The following is a 13,384-nucleotide window of genomic DNA, read 5'->3' as shown; positions in this document are numbered from 1 at the left end:
CCAGAATGTTCTTTGCCCTTACAATGCAGCATCAACATTCACTACTTTGACTTTTAACGTTATAACTGTTGACTTTAACATCATTAACTAACCTGTGATGAAGTGTTTGCCACAGACATATCCAATTGTTTACCATTTTCATAATCTCTGAAGCCACAGATCTCTTCTTTTGTCTCTGTCCTTCACTCTTTATGGAAGCAAAGGAAATCTTAAACTGTTTTTTTTTTAAATTGTTTGACGTGCAAAATGCGACACAGCAGCTTTTGGGCATGGTGCCACTAGGCAGTTACAGCAGCGTTTGTTTTCACCCAAAAGGGGGCGGGGTCGGTCTTACGACAGGGGGCTAACGTATGCCTGCTCTCTAGTATTCCATAGTTCTGGTAGCAACTGCTGTTCATCTGTTATCCATATTTTTAATTGGACCATTTAGAGAGGCAGCGAAATTGGTGGAGCAGGATTGGCCAGCATCGCTCCTCCTGTGTTCTAGAGAGTTCTGAGTGGGGATGTTGTTCAGGAGGCGCGGCCGCTCCCACACACACCGACCGACCGACAAACGGACTGACGGACAGCGGGGATCAGAGGACCTGTCAAGGCGACAGTCACTCAACGTGAAGACAACCTGCAGTATTATTAACTGTCACTGTACAACGTAAGACGACACATTTAACGGAGGTGAGTACAGTTGGTCAGATAATGTGTTATAGTAACTTTTACTGGTCAGAGAGATAACGGTTACATTAACGTTAACTAACAGTTACACTTATGCGTACGTCATGAGTGTTAACGGCTGATAAATATACTTTATTAACCGTTAAAGCAAATTCTTTAGGTAGTTAGCTGATGCCAGTCATTGTTGTTGGGTGTCTTTTTGCTATTATTCAGCTGCTCATCTCAATTTTCACGAACTTCACTTATTAAATTGACCCTTAACGTAACTTTTTTTATTACGTTATTGTGCACACCTTGGTTAACATCTGATTTTGAACGTTAAATCCGTTGACGTTAGCTTAAAGTTAGAGAACATGGCGAACAACAGGTACTAACTTGCAGTGTGACATGATGCTGCTAACACGCTTGTACGTCATGATTTGGTTTGCAGCGTTGCTGGTCTGTGTTGAGGTTATGCGTTTATGCATTTGAGTCTAGTTTGAGGAACAACAATGCCTTGCGTGTGGTGCGCAAGTTTGTTGGAAGTGATAGGAAAGGTCCAGAAAGTTCCCATTTCCACCCTTCCCAAATCTGATGTGACACGCCCTCTGACCGGAGCTGCTGCTGATAGCTGAGCTAATGATGCAGCATAAACATGCAGTATCTTTATAATCTTTTCTTTTATACATGGAAAAAAATCACCCCTGCCGTCCAAACCACATTAATAATCATTAATAATATTAGGGAAACTACTGTAAGATCCAAGTTGGATTGTACTGAAATCGTATACCTTATTTACATGCATTTTTCTCATTAGTTTCTCTTGTGTAAATAAAAATGCAAGTTAAATTTTGCTTAGATTTGCACACAAAACTCACAAGGCCCTCCTCTGGTACTGATGGGGAACTTAAGAGCCTGGTAGGTTTCCTCATATTTCGGACATGGCTTCATACTTGGCTTGATAAGCAGCAATGTTTTCTTTTCTTCTCTGTCTTAAGTCAAAAGGCACTTGCACAGCAACTAAAGATAATTTTATTATCATTTAGGCTATAAAATCTTTAGAAAATAGTGAAAACCAGACCATCACAATTTCTCAAAGCCCAAACTGATGCTTTCAAATGTCTTGTTATGTGTGACTAACAAAGATAAATGGAAAATCAATGAATCCTCACACTGGAGAAGCTGGAGCTAGAAAATTTGTTACACAATCAACAATTACACAAGTCATTGTTACAACTCTTATTTGCACTTTGCTAAACTGAACCTAAAAAAGCTTCCTATCATCCAAGCACAGACTGGTTGTTATATCCTTCATCCTTTTTCACCCCTAGTCATGTGAACCCCCTCTGCAATGGCTCTTTGTCCTCCCAGGGGGACCCATCCTCCAGTTAGAAAATCACTGCCTTAGGAAGCAGTAATGGCCTCCTATGTGGGCTTAATATAGGCTGACATTACAGTAAATTGATGGTCTGCTGTTGTAGCAACACTAAACATGGGGCCTGCTCCAAGAAGTTACTGCTTACTGAGTTATATAGATAACTTCTGAATTGCTGCCCTTATTGCTGATTTTTAAAAAAAGTTTTGAAATAGGAATACGAAATATAATCTCCCAGGGCCTAAGGTTACATATACTCATTGCTTTTTTGTCTAATAGTCATAAACCCAAATATATTCAGTTCACTATCATATAGGCTAAGACAAAGAAATGCAGTAAAATCCTCACATTTTTTGAAGCAGGAATTAATTTTTCAAAGTTGCAGTGCTATAATTAAATAATAATGAAGTGAAACGAAATGGAAGTTCAGTCTAATTATCAGGCTACTGTTAATCTGATTTTTGGAGCAGGCTCACACCTCTCTGTTGTCTGTTGTTGCCATAACAAAATCAGCTGTTGGCATGCTGTCAAAAGTGGGGAGGCTTGAAAACAGGTGCTAGGGACCCTCACTTCACTGAGACAGTTTGTTTCCACTTCTGTTTGAGCAGCTCAGACTCTGATAATAGCCTCATCACCCCATATTACAAATGTACATGGTAGCTAACCACAGTGCTTAGAGAGAGCTTAAGTTGCTCATCTGTCATACATCCGAATTACCAGTGCGTCATGATTTAACAATTTATCTGTGATATTTTTATCATTATCTCAGGAGCCATGTCCAAGGGACCAGCAGTTGGTATTGACCTGGGAACAACCTACTCCTGTGTAGGAGTGTTTCAGCATGGCAAAGTTGAGATCATTGCCAACGACCAGGGAAACAGGACCACACCCAGTTATGTTGCCTTCACCGACACTGAGAGGCTGATTGGGGACGCAGCCAAGAACCAAGTGGCCTTAAACCCCAACAACACAGTATTTGGTAAGAAACATTTTTCCAGACAAATGAATGATTAGTGAATAAATTATGTTTCTGCTTATTAATTGCCTCTGTTATTTCTGCTCAGATGCGAAGCGTCTTATTGGACGTCGGTTTGATGACAGCGTCGTCCAGTCAGACATGAAACACTGGCCCTTTACGGTCATTAATGATGCTTCACGTCCGAAAGTAAAGGTGGAGTACAAGGGCGAGACCAAGACCTTCTACCCAGAGGAGATCTCCTCCATGGTGCTGATTAAAATGAAGGAGATTGCAGAGGCATACCTTGGCAAGGTAACCCTGCATGCTTTATTTTTTTGCAAAATACATTTTACAAACTTTATTTTTGTTTGTTAATAAAAGAGGAAGTTTGTATGAGTAATACACACCTCACAGAAGAATTTTCTATGCTTCTACTATATTGCTACTATTCTTCTATACATGTTCCCTGCAAAATATGGAAATATAAACAAAACACTGCAGTATTTGTGTCCTGTTTACTACAGTTCCAGTGTTGTCATCTCAAATGTAACTTAATGTGATGCAAAAAAATATATAATTAATGTTAACTAACATAATTACCCACTGTGAATTGCATTTTCTCTTTGCAGACCGTAACAAATGCTGTAGTAACCGTGCCTGCCTACTTCAATGACTCTCAGCGCCAGGCCACCAAAGATGCGGGGACTATCTCGGGACTTAATGTCCTTCGTATTATCAACGAGCCAACTGCTGCTGCTATTGCTTATGGCCTGGACAAAAAGGTAACAATATGCACATCAGTAAGCACCTGTAATTTCAGTATTACTGGTTATTTTGAGGATTCATTTTTCCATTTGTGCCAGTTTTTATACTCCAAAATGTGATATTTGTGATCAGTAAAGTACAGTAGTTTTGTACTGTGTTGTAAGGTTTTACATTTTTGCAAATTTCAGGTTGGATCTGAAAGAAACGTCCTCATCTTTGACTTGGGCGGTGGCACCTTCGATGTCTCCATCTTGACTATTGAAGATGGCATCTTTGAGGTGAAGTCCACAGCAGGTGACACACACTTGGGTGGTGAAGACTTCGATAACCGCATGGTCAACCACTTCATCTCTGAGTTCAAACGCAAGTACAAGAAAGACATCAGCGACAACAAGAGGGCAGTGCGTCGTCTGCGCACTGCTTGTGAGAGGGCCAAGCGCACGCTGTCATCCAGCACTCAGGCCAGCATCGAAATCGACTCTTTGTACGAGGGCATCGATTTCTACACATCAATCACCAGGGCCAGGTTTGAGGAGCTGAACGCAGACCTGTTCCGTGGGACCCTGGAGCCTGTGGAAAAGGCTCTCCGTGATGCCAAAATGGACAAAGCCCAAGTTCACGACATCGTCTTGGTGGGAGGATCCACACGTATTCCCAAGATCCAGAAGCTGCTGCAAGACTTCTTTAACGGAAAAGACCTCAATAAGAGTATTAACCCTGATGAGGCAGTGGCCTATGGTGCAGGTATGATACTTGTATGCCTATAAATCTAACACTGACTAAAAAAAGACAAAGAGCTGCATATTTAGACTCAAAATCCACCTGTTTGTTTCTGCAGCTGTGCAAGCAGCCATCCTGTCAGGCGACAAATCGGAGAATGTGCAGGACCTGCTGCTGCTTGATGTGACCCCCTTGTCTCTGGGTATCGAGACTGCTGGAGGAGTCATGACTGTACTCATCAAAAGAAACACCACTATTCCCACAAAGCAGACCCAGACTTTTACCACCTATTCAGACAACCAGCCTGGTGTCCTCATTCAGGTACGATTACCATCTAACTGTCTTTGGATTTTAAAAAAAACTAATTAAAAAAAAAAAAACAACTAAAAATGGTTTAAATTTAACATGATATTATATCGGCAGGTGTTTGAGGGTGAAAGAGCCATGACCAAAGACAACAACCTTTTGGGGAAATTTGAGCTGACTGGAATCCCTCCTGCCCCTAGAGGAGTTCCTCAGATTGAGGTGACCTTTGATATTGACGCCAACGGCATCATGAATGTGTCTGCGGTCGACAAGAGCACTGGGAAGGAGAACAAGATTACAATCACCAATGACAAAGGTAACCTGTGAAGACATTAATGGCTGTATCTTAATAGTGTAGCCGTGTTTTCTTCATTTGAAATAAAACCTATCCTCCGCTCTCCCACCGGTCAGGTCGCTTGAGCAAGGAGGACATTGAGCGTATGGTCCAGGAAGCAGAGAAGTACAAGGCTGAGGATGATGTCCAGAGAGAGAAAGTGGCTGCCAAGAATGGCCTGGAGTCTTACGCCTTCAATATGAAATCTACTGTGGAGGACGAGAAGCTGAAGGACAAGATCAGTGACGAGGACAAACAGAAGATTCTGGACAAATGCAACGAGGTCATCAGCTGGCTGGACAGAAACCAGGTATGGGTTAGAAGGATAGTCTGGGCTTGTGGCTATAAATTTCTGCAGTATCAGTGTGAATTCAGTTTTTCAGCTCTATGATAGTGCAAGTTGTAAAATAATTCTCTCTCTTTTCTCAGTCTGCAGAAAAAGATGAGTTTGAGCATCAGCAGAAGGAGCTGGAGAAGGTGTGTAACCCCATCATGACCAAGCTGTACCAGAGTGCAGGAGGGGCTCCAGGGGGGATGCCAGGTGGTTTCCCCGGAGCTGGTGGTGCTCCTGGAGGAGGGGCGTCAGCTGGCCCCACCATTGAGGAGGTTGACTAAACGAGAGGTTTAGTCTGGTGCATGAGCTTCTGCTCTGAGCTTGTTTTGAAGGGTGACTGCTTTTGAAATATCACACAGTCCTAAATCCCTATATTCAAAAACATTAACCACGTCTGTTTTGGGATTGTTCTCATAAATTTTGCACTTACACTGTGGCTTTTTTTTTTGGTAGGCAGCCTTTCCAGGTGTCTATGTTGTGTTCACTTAAACCAGTTTATTAATGTCTGCATTACCACAGTGTGTCTTCCTTTTCTAAGTTGGTTTATGAGGCTGAAATGGTTGCTCTTTCTCAATACTTTGCACAATAACACTAAATAAAAATGTTTCTGAATTTGGACCCAATGCTCATCTTTTCATCATCACAACATCTTTTCATAACAGTTACCACAACAACATATTCTGATATAGATTTTGGATGTCACTGAATGTAAAATCTATACTACTCATATGTAGAGATGCACACAGATGCCTCTTTTTGTTGTAGTAGTTTTTAAATTTGTCCCTCCAAGAGATTACATTAATCACATAGCTGTCGATTTATAACATTAACAACACACAGCTTGTGTTGTATACAAACTTAAAAAAGTAGATCTGGCACAGACATGTTTTCTGTAAGTGGAAGATATTTATCACTCCAAAGTGCAAGTCACTGAGTTGGTCTTAAACTGACGTACAAGGAGCTGTGTCATCACCAGTAGTGGTGTCACAGACACTTTAGCGCACCTCTGCTTCTATTAAAGTTTTATTGCTGTACTGACTGTAGCAAGACAATGTAGAGGACAGACGAATGCAGTTTTCTCATTTATTTTGCTTGTTCATGAATATTTAAGTTTACAGGAAATGGTTGGAAAGTTCATAGGACTGTTGGTTCCTCAAGGCCATTTATCATAGACTAGTGCTTGTGTGTGTGTGTGTGTGTGTTCTTAAGTCTTTAACAGGTCAGCGTGAGTTAGAGTTTCTTGGGCATTCATGCATCCGGTAGGCACACATGTAGAAGATACCTAGAAGAGCGAGATTAAGATTAGGTTTATCTACAGAATATGAGCATTAGAATGAGGAAAATGTGGTTTCTACGTGTGTTTACAGATGTTAAAGTGCCATTATGCATACCTGAGAAGAATGTGAGCACCACTGCAACCCAGCCCATTATATAGGACCAAGAGAATCGCCAGCTGCCATAGCGTTTACCGTAGTAGTTGACTGTCACTCCTGTGTAGACAGCCATTGCCAGTAGCACAAAGAAGCCTGCATGAGATAAAATGACCAGGTTTAACCGTGCAACTTATACAGGTACACTACATCAAATGTTGTTAAATGAGGGGCTTACAGGAGATGAAGAAGAGGATGCCGGCTGCAAATGTCTTGTCAAACCCGTCAAAGGAGGAGTAATGGATGAAGGCCATGACACCAATCACAATCCCGATGAAACAAGCCAGCAGAGACAGAATCATGAAGGCCCGGGTGGCATCCCAGTACGCTGTGGGTGAGAGAAGACAAGTTAAGTCTGAGACCTGGGAGAGAAGACTAAAAAATGTCAAAATCTATGAAGTATCACTACTAATGTAAAACATAGTCAGAAATGTTTCATTCTCACAGTCATTTCTGGGTTTCTTCATTCAGGACACACAGCTCTAGCTTGCCATCTAGTGTTTGGCAATGTATTTCTTCCTGATTCATTGTGTTAAATGTGGGATAGATGACTGAAAATGAACCCTTTTTACCTGAAGTGTGAACTACATGACTGGTGCAAATAAAAGTGCAAACTATGCCTTTAAAGTCACCAAAATAACCTGTAAGCTTCTAAGCAGTAATCTCTTAATACAGCACTTCTACAAAAAAAAAACTTCCAAAGACTACTTGGTAACTTCTTGGTAATTTGCATAACAGAAAAATACATTTTCAACTTCTTATGCAGCGGACTCTAAGCCATATTTTATCAAACACTCCAACACAGCTCTAAGGAAAAGTAACCCCTCCTCAGGGTTAGTGCCGAGGTCACGGACTGATTGTCAGCGAACTAATAAATATAAATGAGGATCTTCCTGGGTCTCTTACCGATGCTGTCTGTGTGTGTCATGCATTTCCCAGGCACACAGTACCGCCACAGGCCCTGGTGCATGTAATTGCTGGAGTGACGGTACTGCATCCAGTAGTCAGTTGCCGTGGAGACAATGAGGAGTATGTTCCCGACTCCAGCACAGAACAACCCACCTCCCATGAAGCTGTACATCCTGCCAAAAAACACTGACTGACACACGGAGAGGAGCAGAGCAGGGTCAGGGCCTCACCACATCTGGGCCCAGCTATGCCAATTACAGCTGGCGCTTCCTGTTACAGGGCATGGTGCAACACTTGGGGATATGAATAAAACAATATCTAAATGCATACAGCAGGATGCCCCAATGTTATGCTGGAGTTATAGCTAGATCTGATGATAGAAACATTACTCATTAGTCAATAACACTGAGAGGAAATGTACAAAGTTGACAAACAGCCAGCTCAGTCTGACATGTCATTAACCTCTAGCACTGACAGACTGAGTGCCGGGTCCATTAATACATATGCAATTTTTAAGACCATAAGGTTTCCAATGATATGCTGAACTTTGGGAAAATGTGTAGGCCTATAAAATGATGCACAAGACATTTAGAATTTTAAAATTTTTGATTGGCATACAAAGTGGATTTATTCCCCTAATTTTTATGCTATTTAAAGCGATTTTTACGGCAAAATCAGGGTTCAAGAGGTTAACCACCAAATTCAGCAATGAAAGAAAAACTAATTTGTATCTATTAAAAACGGAATATTGCGCAGGTGCATACATACAGCATTTTACACGTTTTTTTTTGTATCAATTACTTACCTTTGTCCTTTTTCCCTCAGAAAAAGTCAGAGATTCCAATATTTCAGGTTGCCAAAGCACAGAGGAGCCCAATATTGCCCAGAGTGGCAGGAAAGTTTTGTTTGTGCACAGGAAACCAAGCGAACAAACGGGCTGATGGAACAATGGAGCATGCTGAGCCGCAACCAATCACAGAGGATGAGTTTTGTGTTTTAGGGAATCTGCTGAAAATACAAAACTGTTATAGCGCTGCGCACAACTCAGTAATACTGATGACACAGGGCTTTCAATTCAAAATGCTGCACAACCACACACAGTAAACTCATGGTCCGCAATAGACTTACCTTTAGTATTGCTGGAAAAGTTAATTAGATGGAGATTATTTTTTAATTTTTTTTTAAAGGAAGTCACCTGTTGATTTTAATCACATTTCACTTCAGTTTGGGGAAAATCCTACTGCCTATTTGTTGATGCCGCGTCATTTTAAATACAATCCTCTGTACCAGCTTGGATACAATATTATTGTATTATTAATTCAAGTTGTGCAATGTACTCATTCACATAAAATCAATCCAATCATTTTTTTTTCAGTATTGTGAACTGCACTCACGGTGTGATTTTAATCTTTCCATCCCTCATAATAACTGTGTAACACCTATAACAACGTGCAGAATAGAATATTATAAGTAGTAATATATAACTATGTCTGTATAAGTATAATATGATAATATAGTAAAAAAATATATATATATATAACAGTATAGTATAATATATAGAATGTAAAATATAATATAGTATAATGTAGTAAATATAGTAATGTATTAAGTATGTAATATATAATATATATATATTATAAACTAATCTAATCAACTGTTGTCGTACTGTAGAGCACGAGTGCAAGTTACGCTATGTATACAAGTGGATTCATATACATAGCAGCATATACAGCCTGCTAAGACATTGCATGTGACAATTAAAGGATATCATGTACTATAAGGTTGATGATGTCACAAGCCTGAGCACAACGCTCTGAACATCATGTAAATGTCAGCTCTTCAGAGTGGGTTTACATCTGCTAAGCAGGATTTACAATTTATGTGTCATTATTAATTATGTTGAAGCTATTGTCCTATCACATTAATAGTTTAGGCCTGTGACATCATCAACCTGATGCCTCTACGTGCTCCTGATGATGCTTTTACAGTGATATCAAAAGCTTGAAACAGAAACAATGCTTCTATGGTTTTTTTTTTTTGTTTGTTTGTTTTTTGGAGCAACACGTCTCTTTAAACATCGGTACAGCTTCTGGTGATTTATATTTAATTTCACACAAAGTGCAGCCACCTTTGAGCTCAAGAGCGATAAGGTTAATGGACATCACAGTCATCATGTATGTCTTATTTATTACCACTAGATGGCGCCTTTTATTAAGTATTGCAGCAAAGATTGATTCACCACTTTCTATAAAGCTGTTTTTCTCTTTGAGGTTCTCCCCTAAATCTTACTACAAATCGGTGTTCTGTCATCAGTCATTTTTTATTGATGCAGAATTATTTTTTACACATTTCTTTTTATATTCATAATGACAATAGCTTCTGCTGATGAGTTTTTTGATCCCACATACAGGATCAGATAGAGATGAACAGCTGTGGAGCCAACAGTGATACAGCATCTTGCTGAGGTAAATTTAAGCTGGCACAGGGGCTTCAGCTAAACATTTTCTGTGATCATGTATTTTTGGTTTCTTTTTTTTAGTATTTCAGTAGGTTTGTATTTGTACTACCACTTACAGCAAAAGCTACACCTTTCAGTCTTTTAAAATCCAATAGTTTTAGCTTTCAGTTTTGATTTTTTTGCTCATCTTCTCATTTATTTTTATGATCTCAATCACAGCATGTGGTACTTGGATGTTAAACTGATTCCAGTTGGCAAAAGGCGTGTTTATTGTAGCTGGTTATTTTTTTCCTAAATATGTAGATATATATATTTTACCAAATTATAATTCATTTTTTTCGATTAGCTGAGCTACTCCACAATCTTTCCACTTACCCCTGGCAACTGCAGAAGTACTCCCTTGGGGTACATGTACCCTTGACTGGGAATCACGGTTCATTTTAACATCATATTATGTGGATTTTAAGGTGTTCCTCCACTCAGAGATGTGCTTTGCTAATTAGTACTTGACTTGGATGTTTGGTTTTCAGTGTGCAAAATGATTTATGTGCACAGTTTGACACAGAAATGTTCACATGAGGGGTGGGAGTTTCTCTGTTCACCTTAAATCTGATTTGAAGAAGTATATGTACAAGAACGATATTCTGGCATCTCCACTAATCTGGAAGTCAATCGTGGACCTGATTACAACTTACACTTTCAAGCCTCCAGCACACATGCACTGAGAATTAACTTTTCAGTGAAGTAGGAGACATCTCGTGTCCAAGTTAAACTGCTGAAGTGAAAAATATGTGTATAGACTCTGGATTTTTTTTAGTGAAGAAGGAGTACATGTAATTTTAACGAGGTAATTGACCTTTTTTGTGGAGAAATTTAGTCTGTTGGGGATCTTTGAAGTAAGATAAATGGGTTAAAATACATGTTTTTTGTTATGTTTTACAGCATGACAAAATACACAAAAAATAATCCTGTGGATTAAGTGGAGAACATTTGTGGACACTTGTAAAATGGCCCCAGTAAACTGACTTTAGCTGGTCGAGCTGCACCGTCTGTGTGTGTGGGGATGTCTGTAAACCGCAGAGACCCTAATCCATGCTACAGGCCTAAAAGCATAAAATTGTATAACCCTTCTAAATTGCATCGGATTACCATTATCCTCCTAGACTGGCGGGACCCAGTGGGTATTTGCCAAAGGCAGTCGAGTCCAACTCACTTTCCCCGCCGTCCCATGCACTGCCTCCCTGCCAAAATACCACTTCAACTGAGATCTGCACACGAGAGACTCATACACAGCAGATAAAGGTGCAGACATAAAGAAAGTCTTTCATATCCCGCTGCTGTCATGTTTCACAGAGATGAAAGTAACCTGCTCTCATTAGACTATATTCAAAAACAAGCATGCTCACAACTGATCTGAAGATGAATTCATACACTAGTTTTATAGTGTTATCAGTATGTTGAGAACATGAGATTATAAAATCCAAATTCATTCAGACCTCAGGGACATTTTGGCTCTGATGGAAAAATCTGAGCTCACTCCCCCTGTCTTCCTTTCCCTCCTTCTCTTTATACTCCTGGCAAGGCATTTAAATTAAGCCGCATGAGCACAGATCTAACACACACACATCCTGTTTCATGTCACACAAAAGGATCTTTTGTTCACTTTCATTACAAAATAGTTTGTATGAGAATTATTTCAGGAATATCATGAAGGTAGTATTTTCCAGTGCAAATGGAGACTAATCAAATACAATTCTAAGACATAACCTATTTACTATTTTACATATTAACAAGGCTATGAATCTACATGCTCTGAGGCAGCATTTAGTGATTGTGCTTAATGCTAACATGAGCATACTAACATGCTCACTTGACTGTGTTGCTTGTAAACGGCTTACTATGTTCACCATCTTGCATGCTAACGTTTGCTATTTAGCACTAAATACAAAGTAGCTGATTGAGGCTGATGGGAAACTCCGGTTAAAAGTCAGAGGTTCACCAAAGTGATTGCAGTTCATGCTGAGGGGGACATGAATGTGTGTACCAAATTTCATGGAAATCCAGCCAAATAGCTGATGAAATTTCACTCAAGAAATGCCCAAAAATGTCATTGTGGCGCTAGACAATAAGTCAGGGAATCACTAGAATCATTAGGATTCATCCTCTAGTGACCATGAATGAAATTAATTTAATGGTTTTTGAGATATTTTAGTCTGGACCAAATTGGCAGACAAACCAACAGACCAACATACCATTCAGAGCAACCCAGTATACTAGACCCGCAGCTATCTAGCATGGCTAAAACTACTACAGCTATCCTTCCTTAATAGTCAGTGTAATTCAAACACAGACAGATGCATTTTTTGTAACAAATATTTTATTGGTCAGTTTAAAAATCTGGACAGAACTAACACACTGGTGATCTACAGGGGCACCACAGTACACAGCCACACAGAAATGAGAGGTAAAACACACACAAACACTACAAACATGCACTGACACTCTCACTCACACACACCCACATGATGGTTTATTAACATTTTCTGCCTCATGTCTTTTCCAGTCTTGCATCAAACACACACATCATCATCGTCGTCGTCATCATCATCATCATCAGCGGTTTCATGGTCAAGAGTAAACAGAAGATACATTCAATAATCTGCTGTACAATATGTAATAGTTACATTTACTTCCCATTGCCTAAAAATACAATTTTTTTTTTAAACCCCCATATCCATTTTATATCCGATCACATCTTTTAAAAAAATGCAAAGATGTCTATATACACGGAGGAGGGGTGAAGGAAATCACAAGATAAAATAAAAAAAAAAGAATACAAATAGTTTGTGAAAAGGCAGGTGGCAAGCCTAGATGCTTTCCCTTTTGTCTTCAGTTTTCCATCAGATACCATGGCAACAGATTGATGGTTCGCACAGAAAGGAAACCCAGGGAGGAAAAAGGAGGATGTCATGTAATCGGCTTCTGTCTACATGAGGTTCTGAAAGGAAACAAACACAACACAGTGAGCATTGGGATTGGTGCAAACAACTGTAGTGATGGTGTCATTTAAATGCAGGTTGGTTCCAGAAACATGGGTGTTCTAGTGAAGTGGCCAAGTAATTCAGATTTATAGTGTAGCTGAGATTA

At 39.8% G+C, this 13,384-nt stretch overlaps 3 protein-coding genes across 4 annotated transcripts in view; 1 reads left to right on the top strand and 2 right to left on the bottom strand.

Annotated features, from left to right (window-relative positions):
* The first annotated feature begins 366 nt into the window (after window positions 1–366).
* Window positions 367–6,058, top strand: hspa8b (heat shock protein family A (Hsp70) member 8b). Its single transcript, XM_044353616.1, has 9 exons — window positions 367–672; window positions 2,793–3,002; window positions 3,088–3,293; window positions 3,611–3,763; window positions 3,935–4,490; window positions 4,585–4,787; window positions 4,890–5,088; window positions 5,184–5,416; window positions 5,536–6,058. The coding sequence occupies exons 2-9, from the start codon at window positions 2,798–2,800 to the stop codon at window positions 5,719–5,721; spliced, it is 1,941 nt and encodes a 646-aa protein (XP_044209551.1). The 5' UTR covers window positions 367–672; window positions 2,793–2,797; the 3' UTR covers window positions 5,722–6,058.
* On the bottom strand, window positions 5,838–8,839 carry lim2.3 (lens intrinsic membrane protein 2.3). Its single transcript, XM_044353619.1, has 5 exons — window positions 8,585–8,839; window positions 7,777–7,969; window positions 7,049–7,198; window positions 6,832–6,966; window positions 5,838–6,722 (listed from the first exon to the last, which is right to left on the bottom strand). The coding sequence occupies exons 2-5, from the start codon at window positions 7,949–7,951 to the stop codon at window positions 6,661–6,663; spliced, it is 522 nt and encodes a 173-aa protein (XP_044209554.1). The 5' UTR covers window positions 7,952–7,969; window positions 8,585–8,839; the 3' UTR covers window positions 5,838–6,660.
* Window positions 8,840–12,595: 3,756 nt separating this feature from the next.
* The window catches only part of zgc:77784 (uncharacterized protein LOC402947 homolog), a 55,236-nt gene continuing 54,447 nt past the window's right edge, over window positions 12,596–13,384 (bottom strand). For both annotated transcript variants that reach the window (XM_044354321.1, XM_044354322.1), the window contains exon 26: window positions 12,596–13,235. In XM_044354321.1, coding sequence (XP_044210256.1) covers window positions 13,224–13,235 — 12 coding nt within the window. In that variant the 3' untranslated portion in view covers window positions 12,596–13,223. The remainder of the gene's footprint in view (window positions 13,236–13,384) is intronic.

The sequence above is a fragment of the Thunnus albacares genome, chromosome 6 (assembly GCF_914725855.1).
Source record: "Thunnus albacares chromosome 6, fThuAlb1.1, whole genome shotgun sequence".
NCBI lineage: Eukaryota > Metazoa > Chordata > Actinopteri > Scombriformes > Scombridae > Thunnus > Thunnus albacares.
This window is presented reverse-complemented; position numbering and strand designations above follow the sequence as displayed.

Excerpts from the sequence above, each read along its gene's own strand:
- hspa8b (XM_044353616.1), top strand. The coding sequence starts at position 2,798 with ATGTCCAAGGGACCAGCAGTTGGTATTGACCTGGGAACAACCTACTCC. Across the intron at positions 4,491-4,584 it reads GGCAGTGGCCTATGGTGCAG|CTGTGCAAGCAGCCATCCTG; the intron begins GTATGATACTTG and ends TTGTTTCTGCAG. Across the intron at positions 4,788-4,889 it reads AGCCTGGTGTCCTCATTCAG|GTGTTTGAGGGTGAAAGAGC; the intron begins GTACGATTACCA and ends TTATATCGGCAG.
- lim2.3 (XM_044353619.1), bottom strand. The coding sequence starts at position 7,951 with ATGTACAGCTTCATGGGAGGTGGGTTGTTCTGTGCTGGAGTCGGGAAC. Across the intron at positions 7,199-7,776 it reads GACACACACAGACAGCATCG|CGTACTGGGATGCCACCCGG; the intron begins GTAAGAGACCCA and ends TCTCACCCACAG. Across the intron at positions 6,723-6,831 it reads GGTGCTCACATTCTTCTCAG|GTATCTTCTACATGTGTGCC; the intron begins GTATGCATAATG and ends TCGCTCTTCTAG.